The sequence below is a fragment of the Typopeltis vanoorti genome, chromosome 24 (genome assembly GCF_054136105.1).
Source record: "Typopeltis vanoorti isolate ZY-2024b chromosome 24, IOZ_Tvanoo_1.0, whole genome shotgun sequence".
Taxonomy (NCBI): Eukaryota; Metazoa; Arthropoda; class Arachnida; order Uropygi; family Thelyphonidae; genus Typopeltis; species Typopeltis vanoorti.
In genome coordinates this window covers 76,174,195-76,196,307 of record NC_143572.1, presented here as the reverse complement: position 1 = coordinate 76,196,307, position 22,113 = coordinate 76,174,195, and the positions used below count along the sequence as shown (strand labels likewise).

The 22,113-nt window shown below is 36.7% G+C and overlaps 1 protein-coding gene across 1 annotated transcript in view; it reads left to right on the top strand.

Annotated features, from left to right (window-relative positions):
• Atg16 (Autophagy-related 16) overlaps nt 1–22,113 on the top strand; it is a 307,774-nt gene that overhangs the window by 109,240 nt on the left and 176,421 nt on the right. Inside the window, exon 7 of the mRNA XM_090413611.1 lies at nt 3,658–3,729. Within this exon, the coding sequence (XP_090269737.1) occupies nt 3,658–3,729 (72 nt within the window). The remainder of the gene's footprint in view (nt 1–3,657; nt 3,730–22,113) is intronic.

Sequence of the window (22,113 nt, the reverse complement as noted above, 5' to 3'; positions counted from 1 at the left end):
ATGATGGCCGATGTTCAGTTCGCCATTTGGCTGTATGTCCTGGATACACTTTACAGTTTCTCAACACACTTAAACAATCAACACCCCCAGGATCCACTTTACCTTGGAAACGGAAAACAAGCCTCTCTTTCCTAGACATTCTGATTACATATGCTAGCCTGATGGATCCCTGGCTTTCTCTGTTTACAGAAAACCAACTCATACAGGTAGGTACATTCACCAGCAATCCCCCCCCCCTCTTGACAATATGGGATTATAAAAACCCTATATAATAGGGCAAAATTAATCAGTTCAGATAACAATGCGCTAACTACTGAACTAAGAGCCTCCATAGCTCAGTCGGTGTAGACGATGTCCTTTGGTCAGAAAGACCTGGGTTCAATTCCTGTCAGTGACGTGAGGAACCTTTATCTGGGTTCTTTCGAATAGAGGTGAATTAGCAGTTCTCATATGGAGGTAGGGGTTTCTGCACCCAGAACAGGCAAACCGCCCCATGAACACACACAGTCAGGAATACTTAAGACCCAGCCATAGGCCTGATTCATCAGCTATGCCAGTCCTGAGCTCAGATAAAATGAGTAAGGATTGAGATGGTGCCGTACTCCCTCATAAAAGGGGCCTCATGACCATTGTATCATTATACAAAATAATACTGAACTACTGAATTTAACCATATCCTTAACACCTTCTTATCCAATGGTTACAACCTTCAAAAATCCAAGAATATTAAAACCAGTTGATCACAACCCCCCCCCCCCCCCCTCAACCACCCCTTCCATTACAGAGATTACTCTAAATCTATCATCATTCCTTATATCCGGGGTACTTCTGAAAAGCTAACAAAAATCTTAAAAAAAATATGACCGGACAACTTGTTACAAACCATATAAAAAATTGGCATCTCTTATCTACCAAAGACCAGCCACTTCCTCTAGACCTACTTGGAGTACACCAAGTCCCCAGTAGTTTGCAAACTGTCCTACTATGGCCAAACAGGCATGACAGAGAATGTGGGTGGTTGCAATCTGCTCCTGTAATAGAGCAAAGCTAGTACATCTATATATGTGGAGAGCTTTAGTTGAAGTGAATCGCCGTTTTTAATTTTACACAGTTAGGGATCACATTATTATCCTGGCAGCATTTTAGAAAGGCTAAACGATTCAGTTGTCTAGAGAGCTGTCTGTCTTGCAAACTATCCTACTATGGCCAAACAGGCAGGCCAGCTAATATCAGGATATCTGAACATAAGGACTATATCCGGTTCCACCAATACAGCCTCAGGACTTTGCTGACCATGCTTTGGACACCCACCACAAAATACGCTGGAGGAAAGCTATTTTACTACACCACAGCAAGTATAAATACGAGAGATTATTCCTGGAATCAGTCTCAGTTCTGAAAAACTCCCCAAACCTCAACAAATTTGGAATGCATGAGACTGCCCCAAATATGGGAAGCTTGCATACAAAGAACATCAGCCCAACAGCCAAGACAACCTAATTTAGCCCACTAAGGGGCACATTTAGGACTCTTGGATCGACTTCAATTGTTTTATTCAGCCATATTTGTTTAGTCTTATGCCTGCGTGCACATATCATTATTTTTATGTTCCCTGAAGATGGTAATGTAACATTACCGAAATATAGGAAGTATTACTGAGATAAAGAGCCAATAGGCTTCACTTCGGCGAAGTAAATTTATTCAAATTAAGTCACTTAATTTGAATAAATTTACTTCGCCGAAGTGAAGCCTATTGCCTCTTTATTTCAGTAATTTATTAGTGCACCTTTTGGCGACTCGTACAGCAAAGAAATAAGCTTTGTATTACTACAACCTCAGTATTTACATCTAGATCTACCTACTCACTGACAAGACCTCAAAAAAGGTTGAAACCGGTCTGGGTAGTGACCTTTTCCCATAATGTATAACAGCATACATCTTCTAGGAGTTGTGTTTTAGATTATGGGAAAATACTAAGGACAGTGATCAGAGCTTACTCCACCTTTACTATGAGTTTCCCCAACATGTGCCACCTATTGGCTTATATAGTTTTCTATATTCAGCATGAAACTCTTAGTTTTTTATTTGGCTAAGATATAATGTTGGATTCAATATCCACTTAATTTGAATAGGAAGTATTAATTAAAGTTTTTTAATTAATATTTTAGTATTTGTTGTCTTTCTCTAAAATCTGTCAGTTATGGATTACCAATGTATAAGTTTATCTACAAGAACTAGCAATGTGTTGAACACTGCTAGTGTTTTGGCTAGATGATGATGAATAAGAATGGCATTAGTGCACATCCTTGTCTTATATCGGGTCATTCGTTATTATCTTTCTATATTTCCTTTGATTCTGACTGCTGATGACAATTTATGTGTAGCCTTTGTAGTTGATTCTTATTATAGTAAACTCATAGGTACTGCAGGATAATGGATAATTTACTATAACATGTTTCCTTTAGAATAGCTGTATTTTATTTAGTTATTTGTAGTAGCTTATTGTAGTGAGTTAGTTTGTTGTAATAGTATTTGCTATAGCAAGAGTTAACTGCATAATCTATATTTTAATGGGGTAGCTCTCGTCAAGTTGATAGTTTATAAATAATTTTCTTAATTATTCTCATAAAATTTTATGAGAACTATTAAGAATGAAATTGATTATGTGAGTACTGAATGCCCACAGATGCGAGCCTCTTTGACACTTCTGTGCATGTCAGAAGAAGGAGAATCCATTTCGATAATAGGATAATCAATCCGTATTGTGGGAATTACACGTCGGAAAATTAACTTCTCTTTTATGAATATTGTAGTTTCTATAACAGTTGGAAAAGTTTATGTGTAAAGCACGTGATTTTGCGTGTTGGTGACCAATTTGTACATCGCCTTATTTCTCCTTCAACATGAATTGACTTCTTGGCACTGAGCCAACTCAGGGTTTTCGTATCTGTGGTCGGACAGTAGCTTTATAATTTTTTTTTTATTGCTCTCAAAATATTAAGATGCAAAATTCTCTATTTTTCATATTCACACTAAATTTTTCAAATTCTATTGCAAATTTATTAAAAATTATTTAGTTTCAGGTCACTGTTTTTCTATAAATAAATGTGTCATAACCAAGGATTTTAATATCTGCAGATGTTCACAGACATTTGTACCACTGTGGGATTTGAATCCACAGTCTGGTTGTTGTTGAACCTGATTGCCTGAATGGAAATGCTATCCATTCAGGCAATCAGGTACCATGTAGTATAATGAGAAATGTTTGATTGTGTGATGCACTATGGTTTTGCTTAATCAAAATTCTTGTTCACCCTTTTGAGTTTATATAGATTTTGAAGTTTGTACTTATGGAAATAGAATATGAAGATGTTGTACATCTTCATATTCATTATGCTGAAAACATTCAGTTATCTGAAAGTAGAAGTAACCTATTACTTTTGCTGAGGAAAAAAACAACTTGTGAGAGAAATTTATGTTTTATATGAATACATGTTTATGAAAAAGTGAAGATCTTTTAAAATGAAATGAAAAATTTGAGCTTAAAGTTTAGTTTTAAATTAAACTATTAATTTAACCAATTTCTTGAATTTAATTTGCATAATAAATGCTGATTTCTTCTGTAGCATTGTTTTTTTTCTTCTTCTTCTTTAACAGGCTGAAACAAGCTCGATTACAAAAGGAATTAGAAGAAGCAGCAAGGGAACCTGTGGCAGTGGATCCAAATAAGTATGTTGTTTGATACCTTAAGTGTGTATTCATGAATATGAATTATTCATGGTGTTTATGGAGATTCACAACTGCTAAATGAGAAATTTACTAGTTGTTGAATCAGCATTCTAGTTTATGATAAACAATAATTGCAAATATAATAAAATTAGTTTAATCCTTTATCCAAGTGTGAGCAAACAAAGTTTGCGCCTGAAGTATCTTCAGGACTAGGGTAAGGTGATACCACACCAGGGCAACTTGTTGCAAAGGTGGAGAAAGCTACCAACACTTCTATCTCAGTATCTCCTATAATGCAAAACACATCTCCTTGCGGATATGTCTAATGTTATGCATTAAGGGAAGGGCCACTACCCAGACTAGTTTCGACCTTTATTGAGGTCTCTTCAGTGGGAGCCAGGCCCTAGTGGAAATACCAGGCAGAAGCATTCGCAGGTCATCTCTACCTATAGGAGTTGCCAAATTCCTTTAATGCATAACATTAGACATATCCGCAAGGAGATGTGTTTTGCATTATAGGAGATACTGAGATAGAAGTGTTGGTAGCTTTCTCCACCTTTGCAACAAGTTGCCCTGGTGTGGTATCACCTTACCCTAGTCCTGAAGATACTTCAGGCGCAAACTTTGTTTGCTCACACTTGGATAAAGGATTAAACTAATTTTATTATACTCTAACCAAGTGAAAAATAAACTTTCAACAATAATTGCAAATTTTCATCAATATTTATATATATATATATATATATATATATATTTAATCTTATCCATCATTTGGCAAATAGTAAATCTATCTGTTTCTAAGTGGAAATCCCATATCAATAGGTTTTCTTTTTTGATACATGAAAATACATTGTGTGATATGTTCTGTGAATTTGAAGTTGAATTGTGAAGAGTGTTAAATAACCATTGTGTTTTAGTAGATTTAGGGTGCTAGCAACATCCTTAGTAACAGCTGCAGTACACCTGTTGCTCAGATAAGTCCTTATTTTTAATTGGTGATATTGTAAAATATAATTGGTGTTGTTATTATTATTTATTTTTTTGACTGGGTTAAGTAATGACTTATTATGCAATATTATTTCAAAAGTGTCCTACGTTATGGCAACGATGCATACGAGAAAAATGGCAGCCCAGACATTGATGTTGAATGAAGTTAATATGCAGGATTTAGTGTGGTGTAGCAGTGATAGTGCATGAAATACAAATGAGAGTTTGATGGAAGCAGATGAAAGTAATAATGTGGAAGATGATATGCTGTGCAAAAAAAAAATTACACAGACTCCTTCGCAGGACAGAATATGAGCTCAAGCGACCTGGAGAAATGATTGGCATTTGGTACAGCAGGAGGGGAAAAAAGAATGAATGGGAGAAACATAAATGTGCCAGAAACTGGGAGAAAAGAGAATGTATTGTATGAGGATTTCATGATAAGAGGTGTACTTCATGAGAAAGTGATGAAAGTGTGTTTACAGGTGCGAAGATAAAGTATGTTATTGAAGCATGTCTGCAGAAGAAAGAAATGAACGAGTTAATTGTTTTGGCAGTTAATTGGTTGAGCTAACTGTCGTTAGCTCAACCGCCATCAGAGGGGATCCTTTGCCGTCTCGCATCGGTAAAAACCTTTACCGGTGGCCCGAATTGGAGAACTGCTTTCATCTCGCATCAGTCAGCAACAGGGGAAAAGTTGCAGCTTGTCGTTGTCAAGCTTCCTTCCGGTTGTCAGCATCGCTTGTCTGCACGAGAAACAGGAACAGGCAGAAAAGAAAAGAGAGGTTTCAAACATGTGTGAACTCGCTTTTATCCTCCTTCATAGCACCCTCTTTCTGCCTTTGAATCTTATTCATGGCGCCTTCCTATTCTCTCTTACGAAGTGGCATCACACCTCTGCTCCTCGATGAGCGCTCTTTTCGTAGAACACTAGTTCTGTTCACTTTCCATGAACGCCTCTGCCTCAGGGTTTACGTCATCGGCGGTGTTCAGCTAGCAACCTTTGGGCTTTTGTTAGCACTTAGATATACGTTCTTGTATAGAGAACAATTTAACATTAACGTTTTATACAATATATTTATGCTTAGACATGCAATTTTTGTTCTATTTTTCTAAAGAAAATGTGACATGTTCTCTCATATAATACGCTTACTTTGCTAACAGTACAAGTATTTTCTTATTTAGTATTGTGTTTTTGTTAAATCCTGAATGAATGGCTCTTTTCTTGAAAGAGTCCTCATTCAAGATCTAACAATATCCACTTAATTTTTATAAAGGAGAGGGGTCGTTGCCATTGGTCAGCTCGACTTAGCAAAAATTATTGGCATCAGCAAGAAATGGTCAACAGAAAATGATATGGTTACAGGGATAGAATCATCATCATCAAATTCCTGATATGTATTGTATCCTCAGGGGTGTACAGGATAATTATGATAGTACAACATAAAAAAGTTGCCCCATTACTAACTCCTTATCAACAATTTTCCTCCAAATTAATGTTATCTCTCAAGATTCTAATATTATCAGATCGTATATTTTTGTCTTTTAAGGTACGTTTTACTGTATCAATATAAAACCTAGAGGTTTTTTCCTCTAGGTTTTTTAAGTACCAGAGTTTTGTAAAAAAACCGAGATTTTTTCCCTGCCAACCTGCCAAAGAAAGCTTGTTTTGCTAATCTTTCCTCTCCCATTTTGTTAGTAGAGATTAGCTCTACTAACACATTCCTAAATGTTAACAATCGCAAGTTCTTTTCTAATATCCTCATTTTTAACGTTATACTGCCAATCATGCCATCTGTTCATCCCACTAATCTTTCTTAGACGGGATAAAATATAATGGTTATTGTATTTTCAGAGAATATAGAAGATATAGGACAGGAGGAGGGGTATTATTAATGACACCTGAAGAACTTCAACCATAAAAATAGAAGTTAAGGAAGATTGTAGTTCTGGGAAAATGGTTCATTTGTGGCTGTCTGGTGTGAGATAGAAGCCAATAGGACAAAATGTATTGTTAGTTGCTGCTGTAGACCTGGGTGTCCAGAAGATGTGGATGACATGCATCGACAGATTAGCAAATGAGTGCAGGCCAAGCAATTATGCGATAATTATCTGAAATGGCATGTGATGTAGGGGACCACAGATTTTTAGAATATTGGATCGAGTAATAGCATCAGGAGATCTATAACTATAGTAGCAACTCTACCTTCAGTCAGGGAAAGCGACCATGCAGTCTTGTTCTGGGAGGTTGCTCAACATGTGAAATTTTCAGTCAACAAATGGTTTATGTGTAACTACAAAGCTGGTGAGTATGACAAACAAAGGCAACTCGAAGCAGTGCCATCGTATAATAAGCTACGTGGAATAATTGTCAGTAGTGCATGGGAAGTGGTCAAGGATTATTTGAGCAAGTATCAGACCTCATCTCCAGGGTCAAGAGGATAAACCGATTACAGATTAAGTGGATGAGTTGCAATATGAAGCAGGAGGTGCAAAAAAAAAAAAAGGCATTTGGAAAGGAATATAAGCAAAACAGTAATCAGCATGCTCATGAACAATATAAAGCACTGGGCAAGAAGGGTAACTAGTATGGTAAGGCAGGCTAAATCAGAATTTGAGAGAAAATTAGCTAAGCAGGCTGAAGTAAATCCAAAAGAGCTTTTTCACTATGTAGCAAGTAAGAGAAAGAATGATTATGGACAGTTAACTTTACTCAATGCTAATGGTAGGAAAGTGACAGAAGCAGAAGAAATACTTCAGTTACTAAGTGATCATTTTGCATGAGTATATCATCCAGATGATGATTTTGCAGTTACTGACATGACAGACTAATGTGAGAATTGAGGTAGATGAATTGAAGGTTCTCAATATATTTAAAAATATCAGTGTGAATACAGCAGTGAACCTGGTTGGTATGTCAGCTAATGTGCTATGAGAATGTGCAAGTGAACTGGCAATGCCTCTGACGAAGTTGTGTGATCTAAGTCTCAGTTCTGGCAAGGTTCCTTGGGAGTGAAAAGAGGATACAATAGTCCCATTACATAAAGGTGGCTCCAAGACAGAAGTAGCAAATTACAGACACCAGTAAGTATCTTGGAAGTGGTGGTTAAAGTATTGGAAAAGTTGATTATAAGTAAAATCAGGAATGGATGGATAAGCTTAGCACAGATTTGTAAAAGGGAGGTCCTGTCCCAGTAGCTTACTATAAAATGTGAATAAATTACTGGGACAGGACCTCCCTTTTACAAATCTGTGCTAATCTTATCCATCCATTCCTGATTTTACTTATAATCAACTTTTCCAATACTTTAACCACCACTCCCAAGATACTTACTGGTCTGTAATTTGCTACTTCTGTCTTGACAGCCGAATTGGATAAAGGAAATGGCTACATTATGATGCTGCTGAACTTTTCAAAGGCATTTGACAGAATGCCACATGGGAAATTATGACATAAGTTGGAGCAGATGGAAATGGATATGAAGTTAATTGCATGTATGGGGGGATGGGTGCTGATAGACATTGCTTTGTACTAGGACTGCTGTTCTTTAATTTGTACATTAATGATATAGCAGAAGATTTCAGAGCTGATATTCAGTTGTTTGCTGATGATGATACAAAACTGGGGAGGGCAATAGTTGATAAAGATAATATAGATATCTTGTAGGATGATATTTAAATAAATTGACAGTGTGGGTAAAGGACAATGTTTGTCAATTTAATGTTGTGAAATGTAAGGTAATGCACTTTGGGAGGAAAGGATTACATACTTTGTATCATGTTGATGGTACTAGATTACAGAAAATTGATGAGGGTAGGCATCTGGGGGGTGATGGTGGATAGAGATTTGAAATTAAGAGGACAGATTGCAAGAGTTGTTGACAAGTTGACAAGTAATTGGTTATTATCCCTCTTTATAAAACTATGATTCTGCCATATGTTGACTACTGTGCACAGATTTGGTTACCTGCCAAATTTCTAAGGGACCAGGAGATAGTGGAAAGGATTCCAAGACAAGTGACCCACCTGGTGACAAGTCTGTGGAATGTACCCTATGAGGATAGATTGAAGGTGTGTAGGTTGCAGAGTTTAGCTAACAGACAGAGAAGAAGGAATATGATAGAAACTTATAAAGTTACTAAAGGAATTCTAAGTTTCTACAAGGGGTCATACTTGGAAGTTGTCTAAGAGTGTAGTTAGTAACAGTATGCAGACCAGGTTCTTTACTTGAAGAGTGATGAATTAATGGATTAGATTGCCAGAGGTGGTTGTGAGTTCCCCAACAGTGAATATGTTTAAGGAGATATATGTAAGGTATTTGTGTTAATGGATAGTGTCTGGGAATTTTCTATTTTTCCCTTCAGCCTTATGGTTGGTGGGGCAGCAACATGCTACTATACCAGGGAGATGATTATGAAGTAAGGTGGTTTCCTGTTGCCTTCCTTGCCATAAGTATATTTATTACTGTAGTTATGTGTGTTCGCGGGTAAATTAAGCAATTGCATTAGAGCAAGCCAATCTTGACTTGCTCTAATGATGCAAGAACTGTGCAATGCTGATAAATGGCAAAGGAAAATTAAATAAACTCCCATAATATGGTATGTTGTTTTGACTTCATCTGGTTTGTCAGTTTTCTGTCTGAAAGCACGTATGATAGTCAGTAGCATACTATCAACCAATTAGTATCTCAGGAGTGGTGGTGAAGATTTTGGAAAAATTGGTTATGGCCCGCATTCAGAAATGGGTTGACAGTGAAATATCTACTTTGCAATGAACAACATGGGTTTACTAAGGGAAGGTCATGTTTTAGCAACTTACTCACATTCTATAACAATGTTACCATTGAACTAGACAAGGGGAAATGGATACACCATGATACTTTTGAATTTTGCTAAGGCTTTTGACTCAATACAGCATGGCAGACTGCTGCATAAATTGCAGAAAATGGGTTTGGGTTATACAATATTAGCATGGATAAGAGGATGGCTGACTGACAGATATCCAAAAAGGAGGATCTGAGTCTGCAAGGTTTAAGATAACAAGTAGTGTACCACAAGGATCAGTGCTTGGTCCATTGTTATCCAATCTGTACATTAATGATATTCAGGAGGATGTGACAAGTGGCATACAGTTATTTGCTGATGATGCAAAGATAGGTAGGGTAATCAATAATGCTGCTGATGTGCAGTCTTTGCAGAATGATTTGAATAGGCTGGAATTGTGGGCATGGGAAAATGGTGTCAGTTCAATGTCAGTAAATGTAAAGTCATTCACTTCGGCATGATTAGATATCCAATGTCGTATTATATTGGTGGGATTAGGCTAGAAGAAACTGATGAGAATATGGATCTTGGACTGTTAATAGATAGGAAGTTGAAGTTTATGGGGCCATGTGACAAAGATTGCAAATACAACTCAAAAGATAATTGCAATACTGAAACGAACATTCACATGTAATGATAGGGATGTTATTTTGTCTCTTTACAAGGCCTTGATAAGACCTCACTTGGACTATTGTACGCAGGTTTGGTCTCCTGGTTTCCGTTGTCATTCTGATATATTGGAGAGAGTACAAAGGAGAGTGTTAAAAATGATATCAGGATTGTGGAATACTGATTATGAAGACAGATTGAGAATTTGTAGGCTGCAGACACTAGCATATAAGAGAAAGAGGGGTGATATGATTAAGACTCACAAACTTCTGAAAGGGTCATACAGGATTTCAATTGATGCAATTTTTCAATTTATGAAGGGTGTAGAAAGGACGAGAGTGCATCCTTGAAAGCTGAGAATGAAGGGTAGGAGGGCTAGATTTTTCTGTCAGAGGGCGGTGCTTGATTGGCATGGATTGCCATCGGATAATGTGAGTGCAAGCAGTGGGAATGAATTCAAGAATAAGTATGATAGCTGGTGTGTGTAGCATGTGGCCTCCCTTGATGAATCTGACTCCCTGGAGGTCTTTCTTAATAATAATAATAATAATAATAGTGGTGGTGGATCTTTATCCTCAAACTTTACAACTAATGCTGGGGTTCCACAAGACCGTCCTTTCATCTACTTCGACATGTAGGTAAGCTTAGATGTTGCCATTTATTCATCTATAATTTTGCAGTTTAATTCACAATGCTAAAGGAACAAAATTAATATATTTTTTGTTGGTGATGTGTATGTGATGACGGTGTGAAAAATTCCATATGGAGTAATGGTACTGGATTGCAGGGGGTGCTTAAGGGTCAATACTGTATAACTGAGAGGAGACCTCCACATAGCCTTTAAAGGAATGCAGAGAACCGACCAGGGCTTCTGGCCTAGTGTCCAATCCTCACTTTCTCGTGGTGCACCCTGTTAGGTATTTATCTGGATACTGAATGAACGAAGATGGACTGGCAATTTGGGATTAAGCCGACCAAATTATATTCTTATTGGCTTAAACCACAATATTAAATGATGGTACATGACAGAATTTCATGCCGGCTGGGATGTCGCCCAGTTAAACAAGGCCATCATTGTTTTTGCCAGGGAACCAGGACAAACAACAAAAAGTCAGCTATTGAAATACACCCTAACTCAATATCACCAGAGTTGAAGATCAGTAATATCAACATAGAACCCTGAATGGCAAAGAAATGGAGCTAGCTGAGGATAAGGACCAGATCAACGTAATAGGGGTGACTGAAACAAAAAAAGGCAAAAACTGGTGAGATCTTTCTGAACAATAAATACAAAATGTTATATTCAGGCAATGACAATCAAGGAGGAGTAGCCATAGTATTCAACACTAAATACCAGGCTAATCTTCTTGAATGGCAGGCAGTTTCAAGTAGAGTGATGTGGGCAAATATGAGAATGGGGAACTGGACAATGAGACTTATTTGTGCCTATGATCCCACAGAAGGTTTTGCTAAGGTAGAAGTGAAGGAATTGTTTGAGACTTGTTGGTCCTTTTTTTTCCAACAAGTCTCAAAAAGTTGGAAAGTTGGTCCTTGTTGGGGAGCTAAATAGCAGAGTAGGAAATGATTGTCAGATGTATAGAAATATTTTGGAAAAATTTTGAGAAAAGAGCAGAGCTAATCATGGCAAATACTTGTTGGATTTCTGCTCAGGACATGGACTGGTTATTACTAACACCCTGTTCCCATATAAAAATGTGCCCAAATTCAAATGGAGAGAAGAGGCAAGGAATAAGAAAAGTCTCATTGACTATGTTATTGTTGATAGTGATATTTTCTCTCTGAGTGTACCGAGGTTTTGAAATTGGAAGTGATCACCATTTTGTCTTGAGTATAAAATTGAAAAGAAGAACATGTAAAAAAGTTTTAAAGCGAATAAAAGTTGAACCTCTCAGGTGTGAACTACAGACTAAAATACACTAATACGATTGAAGAAAAAAAATGAAAGAGTTTGAGAACAGGAACCAAACCTTGGAAATTCAGTGGCAAGCCATGAAGAAAACACTGACAGATTCACCCAGAGGCATGTGGTGAGGATGTCTGCAAAGATAGAACAATCAGAACTCCATGGTGGACACAGGAAGTTAAAGAGGCAGTGAAGAGAAAGAAGAAAGCATATAAAAAATTTCTGGCAAATAAGTCAGCAGGTACTCTTAGAGAATACAGAGACAAATGTAAGAAAGCTAAACACAGTGTAAAACTAGCTAAACAAAAGTCATGGGACGATTTTGGTAAGAACATAGAAAATAAATATCAAGAAGGTGGCAAGATATTCTGGAGGTTGTTGAAGAAGCTCAGAAATGTAGAAAGAGTGCTGTAAGAGGAATTAGAGATGATTAAGGTGACATGAAAACAGGAGAAGAAGATATCCTCGAAGTATGTAGTAATTACTTCAAAAAAATTGCTAAATGAAACTAGCAGTGATGACAGCTGACAAAAAACGCTGACAAGGCATGCAATCAGGAATACATATCCATACTTGAAGTAGAAAACCCATCAAAAGTCTGAAATGTGGAAAGGCAGCAGGAGTAGATGATATTCGACCAGAAATGTTTAAGTATGAAGGTATAAAAGTCTTACAGTGGCTGCACTGCATAGTTCAGAGGGCCTGGATAGAGGAATGAATTCCACATGATTGGAGTAGAGCTCTCATAGTACCCATATACAAAAAGGGAAATAAAACTGAATGTGAGAATTACAGAGGTATTTCTCTACTGAGTGTTCCTTGTAAAATTTTTGCCAGTATATGTGAGAAATGGTTGAGAAGGATAGTGGAAGAGAAGCTTGGTGAAGAACAACCTGGATTCAGGCCAAATAGAGGCTGTCAGGATCATATTTTCACTTTATGACAAATAGTTGAAATCATGGAAATACGAGGTGTATCAAAAAGTTTCGAGACTAGGTTTGTAACACTCCAACAGATGGCAGCACAAGGCTGCATGCACAGTCACAAGGAGCACCTACCTTCATAAGTCAGTGTGCCAAAAGAAATCGTCCTGTGTACATCAGGAGCTGTGCAACTGATGCTATTCTTACCACCTGCATTACCACATCTGCGATTTCATCATGGACAGCAAGATAGAACAAAGAGCAAACGTGAAATTCGAGGATCATTACGGTGATGAAACTTGGCTGTACGGGTACGACCCTGAGACGAAGCAACAGTCTTCGCAGTGGAAGACTGTTGCAGACTGTTGACCGAGGCAGGTCCGCAGCTCGACCAACTGCATGCTCATCGTCTTTTTTGACATTCACGGCATTATGCATTGAGAATTCTACTGCCAGGTTTTAAGGCATCTGAGGGAGGACATTCGGCAAAAGCGACCAAATCTGTGACTCGCAAAAAACTGGATGCTCCACTACGACAATGCACCCCGTCACCGAGCTCTCCTCAGACATGCATTTCTCACCAGAAACAACACGATCTCACTTCTGCACCCACTCTACTTGCTAGATTTGGCTCCTGCATACTTCGCCCTCTTCCCGAAGATGAAGATCCAGCTCAAAGGTCACCGTTTTGACACCATTGCGGAGATCCAGCGTGAATCGCAGAAGGTGCTTGACATGCTTCGAAAAGAAGACTTCCAGAACACATTCCAGAAGTGGCTAGAACGCTGGGAGCGCTGTATTGATATGCAAGGGGACTATTTTGAAGGTGATAGTGTGTAAAGTAGATAAATAAAGTAATTTCTTGTAAACCGGGCTAGTCTCGAAACTTTTTGATACCACCTCGTATAACAAAGATCTGTATTTTTTTTTTTTTTTTTTTAGATCTGGAAAAAGCATATGACAAGATGCCAAGAGGGAAGCTTTCAAAATGCTACAGTTATATGGTGTCATTGGGCATTATATCAAGCAATACTTAGTCTTTAGTTGAATTGTAAGTCAGCAGTTAGAATTAAAGGAAGTACGGGGAGATTGTTTAATGTTAAATGTGGTGTTAGACAAGGATGTACATTATCCCCTCTGTTATTCATTATCTATATCAATCACATTATGAAGTCAAGTGGTATTAAAGCTGATATATCAAAATTGGAGATGTTAATGTCTGCTCTTTGCTTTATGCGGATGATGTTATACTTCTAAATGAATCCGCTACAAGTCTGCAATATTCACTGACTAAAGTGAATAACTATTGTAATAGATATGGTATGAAGGTCAGCACTAAAAAGACAAAAACAATGAAATTAGGTAGAAACATTGAAAATATCAACTGCATTGTGAATGGAGAACCTATAGAACAAGTTAAACATTTCAGCTACTTAGGCATGATTTTTAGTGAGGATTGTAAATTAAATATGGAAATAGACAACAGAATCAACAAAGCTATTATGATATGAAGTTGACTGAATAAATTTATATGGAATAAGAGAGAAATGAGTCAAAACACAAAATTAGCTGTATACAAGACAGTGTTCAAACCAATTTTAACTTATGGATCTGAGAGAAGTAAAAACATTAGAAATAAAACATTTGAGTAAAGATTAGAGACCACATATATGAGAATCCTGAGAAAAATTAGGGGCATGAAGATTGGAATCAATGGCAATATCATATTAAAAACGACGATATTAGGAAAGAACTTGACATTGTTAGCATTCAGGAATGTGTTAGCAAAGATAATCTCAGGTGGTATGGTCACTTAAGCAGAATGGGAGAGGAAAGATTATCAAAAGAAGTGTTCTTTGCCAAGATGGTAGGAAAAAGACCCAGAGGTAAACCAAGATATAGTTTGATTGTTATGGTAAAAAGTGCCTTGACAGGTAACAGATTGATTTGGAGGAAAATCGTAGATAGTAAGTTGGTAATGATGTAAATTTTTCATCTAGTTCTAACATATCCTGTACACCCCTTGAGGGTAAATGCCAGGAATTTGATGATGATTTTTGTGGGAAACTGATGAAGCTAGAGAATAATTGTGGACAGAGTTAAGGTTCAGAGGCCATATTGCAAAAGTTGATAAAATAACTCAAAAGATTGCTTTGATGTTGAAGAACGTGCTAACAGCGAATGTAAAGTGGTTATTCCTTTCCTTTAGTGTTGCACGGTGATCAGCATTCATTTTAGAAATTATGGACTTTACAACCGTGTTATTAACTCTTTTAATTTCCCGACATTTCGATCTTCATATTAAGATCATCATCTGGAGCATATACAAATATACAGGACAAGCTGAGTTACATTACATATAGTAAGCTAGAGAAACAATGATTTGAACAAAGTTATTCTACTGGCATGACCTTTAGTGGGGGAAAAAAAAAAAATTATTTAGAAACTACATCAAGCTAAATTCTATTTCTTACAGATAGTTTTCTTTCAGTAACAGTAATGTCCTATTTTTAGCATGGAACATTTTGAGCAACATGCTATAGATTCCTCTCTTTTAAATCCCAATGTCTGGCTTAGATACGTTGACGGTGCTTTCGCGATCTGGTCCCATGGCCGCCAGACACTAGACACATTCCTTAGTTGCCTAAACAAACAGCACAAACTCATACAGTTCACAATTGAGATTGAAAAACACAACACACTTCCGTTTCTAGATACACTTGTCACATATCTTCCTTCTGGCAATCTTTCCTTCACTGTTTACCGAAAACTGACACATACTGGCCAATATATACACATAAACTAATACCACCACCCAACACAAAAACTAGGTGTCATTAATACTCTAAAAAACAGGGCTCTGAAGATCTGCTCGAGTGAACAAGCGCTGAAAGACGAATTTAAAGTTATCAGCAATACTTTTCAAAAAAATGGTTACAGCCAAAACACTATTAATGAAATTCTCTACAAGACCCAATAAAAAACAAAGACAAACCAGGCTACAATAAAGCTATAACCATTCCTTATATTAAAGGGACATCAGATAAAATAAACAGAATACTACAAAAATACAACCTCAAAGCCACCTTTAAACCTCCTGCAAAATTATAAAAACCTACTGAACTCATCCAAAGATCCACTCCCTCCGCTGGCCCACCCTGGAGTATACCGTATTTATTGCACCTGTAACATACCATATATAGGGGAAACAGGACACACAATTCCTATCAGACAAAAAGAACATAAACAATACATTAAATATAATAATTTTGGTGAAGCTGGTCTTTCTGATCATGCGTTGTGAACACCTTACATAGAATTGACTGGAAAAGCACTAGTTGTCTACATCACATGAAAACATGGTATGAACGCAAATTTAAGGAAGCCTGTGAGATCCTTATCAACCACCCCAATCTGAACAATAATGATGATCTAAAAAACACACATGGAAGGCACATATTCTGCCCACGGAACCTTCCTCTCTGAGAGTAACTATAAACAGGACTATAGATAATCCAAGTTCCTAAATCAAAAATAACAATTGTAATGCTAAAACTAGGACATCATTGTTACTGAAAGAAAACTATCTGTAAGAAAGAAGGTTTATTCATGTTATCGTAAATAGAATTTAGCTTGATGTAGTTTCTAAAGAATTAAATTTATTTTTTATTTTTCACTAAAGGTCATGCCAGTAGAATAACCTTGTTCAAATCATTGTTTCTCTAGCTTACTGTATGTAATGTTACTCAGCTTGTCCTGTATAGTTGTATATGCTCCAGATGATGATCTTAATATAATTTCTAATAGTCCATAATTTCTAAAATGAGTAGAGTAGTTATTGTCTCTCTTTATTCAGGCGATGATTTGGCCCTATTGTGACTACTCTGCACAGATTTAGCCATCTGTCTGGGCTTTTTGAGGATCAGGAGGTGGTGGAGAGGATTCAGAGATGAGTGACTAAGCTTGGCAACCTACACACATTCAATTTATAAGTTGAAGATGTGTGAGTTGCCAGTTTCAGTTTTTAGTCAGAAAAGAAGGAACATGATAGAAACTTATAAGTCATTAAAAGGGGTTATATAAAATTGGAACAAAGGAAATTTTTCAATATATGACGAATAGAGAGAGAGAGAGAGAGAGAGTTGAAAGTTTATTTATCACTAGGTTAGACTATGATAAATTTAGTTTATCCTTTATCCCAGTGAGAGCAAACAAAGTTTGTGCCTGAAAATATCTTTAGGATTGAATAATGTTGTACTATCTTACCTAGGTAAGTAGTACAATACCAGGCAACTCGTGGCAAAGGTGGAGCAAGCTACCAACACTCCTATCCCAGTATCTCCCATAATGCAAAACACATCTCTTTGTGGATATGTATACTGTTATGCATTAACCACGCTACCGGCCAAGACGTCTATAGACGTTCACGTTATCATGGATGCGAAGTGCTTACTAAAATTATAATACCATTGTTACAACAATGAAATATATGATGGATACGAAGCGTATGCAGATGCGTATTTGATCCATAACGGCCGGTAAGGTGGTTAAGGGATTGGCCACTACCCAGACTAGTTTCGACCTTTATTGAGGTCTCTTGAGTGGGAGCCAGGCCTAGAGTTGGAGATACCAGGCAGAAGCAGTAGCAAGGTCATCTTTACCTATAGGAGTTGCCAAAAGGTTTTCCACCTTTGTTTTTTATTAAATTACTCTGGATTTAGAGAAAGATGTTGAAAGTTTATTTATCACTAGGTTAGACTATGATAAATTTAGTTTAATCCTTTATCCCAGTGAGAGCAAACAAAGTTTGTGGCTGAAAATATCTTCAGGACTGAATATAGTGTTGTACTATCTTACCTGGGTAAGTAGTACAATACCAGGCAACTCGTTGCAAAGGTGGAGCAAACTACTATAGGTAAAGATGACCTTGCTACTGCTTCTGCCTGGCTCCCACTCAAGAGACCTCAATAAAGGTCGAAACTAGTCTGGGTAGTGGCCAATCCCTTAATGTATAACAGTATACATATCCACAAGGAGATGTGTTTTGCATTATGGTAGATACTGGGATAGGAGTGTTGGTAGCTTGCTCCGCCTTTGCTATGAGTTGCCTGGTATTGTACTACTTACCCAGGTAAGATAGTACAACACTATATTCAGTCCTGAAGATATTTTCAGGGGCAAACTTTGTTTGCTCTCACTGGGATAAAGGATTAAACTGAATTTATCATAGTCTAACCTAGTGATAAATAAACTTTCAACATCTTTCTCTAAATCCAGAGTAACTTAATAAAAAAAAGGTAATCTTTACCTATAGGAGTTGCCAAAAAACCTTTTGGCAACTCCTATAGGTAAAGATGACCTTGCTACTGCTTCTGTCTGGTATCTCCAACTCTGGGCCTGGCTCCCTCTGAAGAGACCTCAATAAAGGTAGAAACTAGTCTGGGTAGTGGTGTTACACCTGATATCTTAAGAATGTAGAATTCTCAGCTATCATGGTGTAACATGAAGAGAAATAAATTAAAAACCCTGCATAAAAGCTAGTAGCTAATTTAAATGAATTATTTAAAAGAAAAGGAAATATTCTTGCATCCAATAAAATATAAAGGTGTTTGGTTGAACTAACTAACAAAAAGAAAGAATATATTAATGTTGTAATATGATATAAAAGAGAAAATTTAACTAAATAAGACAGAAAAGCATTATTCATAAAAGATGGTATATGAGAGGCTAGAGATTAAAATATTAAGTAAATTCATAGAGAAAATTTGAAAGGGGATTATGTTAGAGGCTAGCACAAGAAAAACAACAGAAAATCGCTTAGGGCCGATTCCCGGATTGAGACATCGTTTGGCTCGCCGACCAAAGGACGTTTGGCAGAAAAACGCCACCCTAATTGGTCAGTGAAGTAAAATCAAGAAGGGGACGGAGAAAAGAAGTTAAAAAAGGTGCCATTAGGAGAGCAGGTATAAAAGGGTTGGAACCCCCCCCCCCCCCTCCAGAAGGGATTTTTGGTTTTTGTTTTGGTTCTGTTCCCGAGGAGTTCTCTACGAGCTCCGTGGCATAGGTTTCACGCGGTTTTCCTGAGTGGAGATTGGGGTTATATCTCCGTCCACACAACATGGAAACAAAAGTGAGCGGGATTTCGATTCCGGATTTCCTATGTAAGAAGTGAAGAATGCCATACAGTCAAAGAAAAGGAAACATATTCTTTATGTTTCAACTTCAGTGACAACCACGAGAAAGGGAAAGCTATAAAGATATCCACGTCGCGAGTCGCACAGCCGTCATATAGATGATTCAAAGTGTGTCCTGAATTACGAAAGTTTAAGACCGTGTAAGCATATTTCAATCAGAAGAAGGTAAAGGCCCATATGAAAAACTCAAGAAAGAAAGGTACTGTAAAATATATCTAATGTTAACTAAAATTTGTCTGTAATAAGTATCATTATTCTAATACGGAACTGTTGAAGTGACCAAGGAAAATTTATACTAGGACTTTAGTATCTGACAAAATATATTAAAAGTAAGCTGGCTAGTGTTAATGTTATGTGAATAATTAAGTGTCCTGAGAATTTTGCATGTCTATTGTAATGTATAGGAAAGTTAAATTGTCATAGTTGTGTGTTAGTGCAGTAAATGGTTTAGTTAATCTACTTAAGTTTGAATAGTTAAATAGTGTGAATTAATCTTATTTGTCCATGTCAAGTGAATTTATGTGTTGAATTGTTATGGCGGCATGATCGTAATACTAGTTATGTGTTAGTGCAGTAAATGGTTTAGTTAATCTACTTAAGTTTGAATAGTTAAATAGTGTGAATTAATCTTATTTGTCCATGTCAAGTGAATTTATGTGTTGAATTGTTATGGCGGCATGATTGTAATACTCATTATAGGATCATAGCCTAATTACTTGTAATAAGCTAATGTTAGTTTGTAAGTATTTAGTTTAGCATTAAATTGAGTAATCACAAAAATTGAATTGTACCATGTTAAGGAATTTAATAAACCTTTGTTCAATGATAAAAGAGTTATCTGAAATTGCTGTCCAATGCACCACTTGAAAAATACGAACCTAATCACGCGGGAAATTCATGTGTTAAGAAACGAGATAAAGTGTCACGACTGTAACATTGTTTCACTTTCAGACATATTTTAGTTCTTTCTCCTTGTTTTTGTATATAATATCTCAAACTAAATATCCCAAAAGGCGCAGTATAAATACAAATATTAGGGGTACTAAGGGGAGAAATAACTTAAGTATTAGTAAAAATTTTGGTGATATCTCGTGTATAGATAATAGTAAAACATAGATAAGTGGAAGTTGTTAGATGGAATAAAAATCATAAATTGGGACACAACAGTGGCCAATCCTTTAATGCATAACAGTATACATCTCCACAAGGAGATGTGTTTTGCATTATGGGAGATACTGGGATAGGAGTTTGGTAGCTTGCTCCACCTTTGTTATGAGTTACCTGGTATTGTACTGTTGTGTCCCAATTTACGATCTTTATTCTATCTAACAATTCCCGCTTATCTATGTTCTTCTATTATCTACGCACGAGATATCACCAAAATTTTTACTAATATCTAAGTTATTTCTCCCCTTAGTACCCCTAATATTTGTATTTATACTGCGCCTTTTGGGATATTTAGTTTGATATATTATATACAAAAACAAGGAGAAAGAACTAAAATATGTCTGAAAGTGAAACAATGTTGCAGTCGTGACACTTTATCTCGTTTCTTAACATTAGTTTCCCACGTGATTAGGTTCGTATTTTCAAGTGGTGCATTGAACAGCAACTTCAGACAACTCTTTTATCATTGAACAAAGGTTTATTAAATTACTTAACATGGTACAATACAATTTTTATGATTACTCAATTTAATGCAAAACTAAATACCTACAAACTAACATTAGCTTATTACAAGTAATTAGGCTATGATCCTATAATGAGTATTACGATCATGCTGCGATAACAATTCAACACATAAATTCACTTGACATGGACAAATAAGATTAATTCACACTATTTCATCATCATCATCAAAACCCCGCCATGTACCCTCAAGGGGTGTACAGGATATGACAGTACTACATGAAAAAATTACATCATTACTAACTTCCTATCTACAATTTTCCTCCAAATCAGTCTGTTACTTGTCAAGACTCCAACATTATCAGATCTTATATTTCTATCGTCTAAGGCACTTTGTACCGTATCAATCCACCTATATCTTGGTCTTCCTCTGGGTCGTTTTCCTGCCAACCTGGCAGAGAACACTTGTTTTGCTAATCTTTCCTCTCCCATTCTATTTAAGTGACCATACCACCTGAGATTAGCTCTACTAACGCATTCCTGGATGCTGACAATGTCAAGTTCTTTCCTAATATCCTCATTTTTAATATGATATTGCCATTGATGCCATCTGTTCATGCCTCTAATCTTTCTCAGGACTCTCATATCTGCGGTCTCTAGTCTTTGGTCAAGTGTTTTACTTCTGACCCAGCTCTCAGATCCATAAGTTAAAATTGGTTTGAACACAGTCTTGTATACAGCTAATTTAGTGTTCCGACTAATTTCTTTCTTATTCCATATGAATTTATTCAATTGACTTCCCACGATACCAGCTTTGCTGATTCTGTTGTCTATTTCTATATTTAGTTTACCATCTTCAGTAAAAATTGTGCCTAAGTAGCTGAAATGTTTTACTTGTTCCACAGGTTCTCCATTCACAACACAGTTGACATTTTCAATGATTCTGCCTATTTTCATTGTCTTTGTCTTTTTATTGCTGACCTTCATACCATATCTATTACAACAGCTATTCAATTTAGTCATAGAATCTTGCAGACTTGTAGCGGATTTATTTAGAAGTATAACATCATCCGCATAAAGCAAAGAGCTGACATTAACATCTCCAATTTTGATATCAGGTTTAATACCACATTCCTTCATAATGTGATCCATATAGATAATGAATAACAGAGGGGATAATGTACATCCTTGTCTCACACCAGATTTAACATTAAACCATCTTCCTGTACTTCCTTCAATTCTAACTGCTGACTCACAACTCAAATAAAGACTAAGTATTGCTTGATATAATGCCC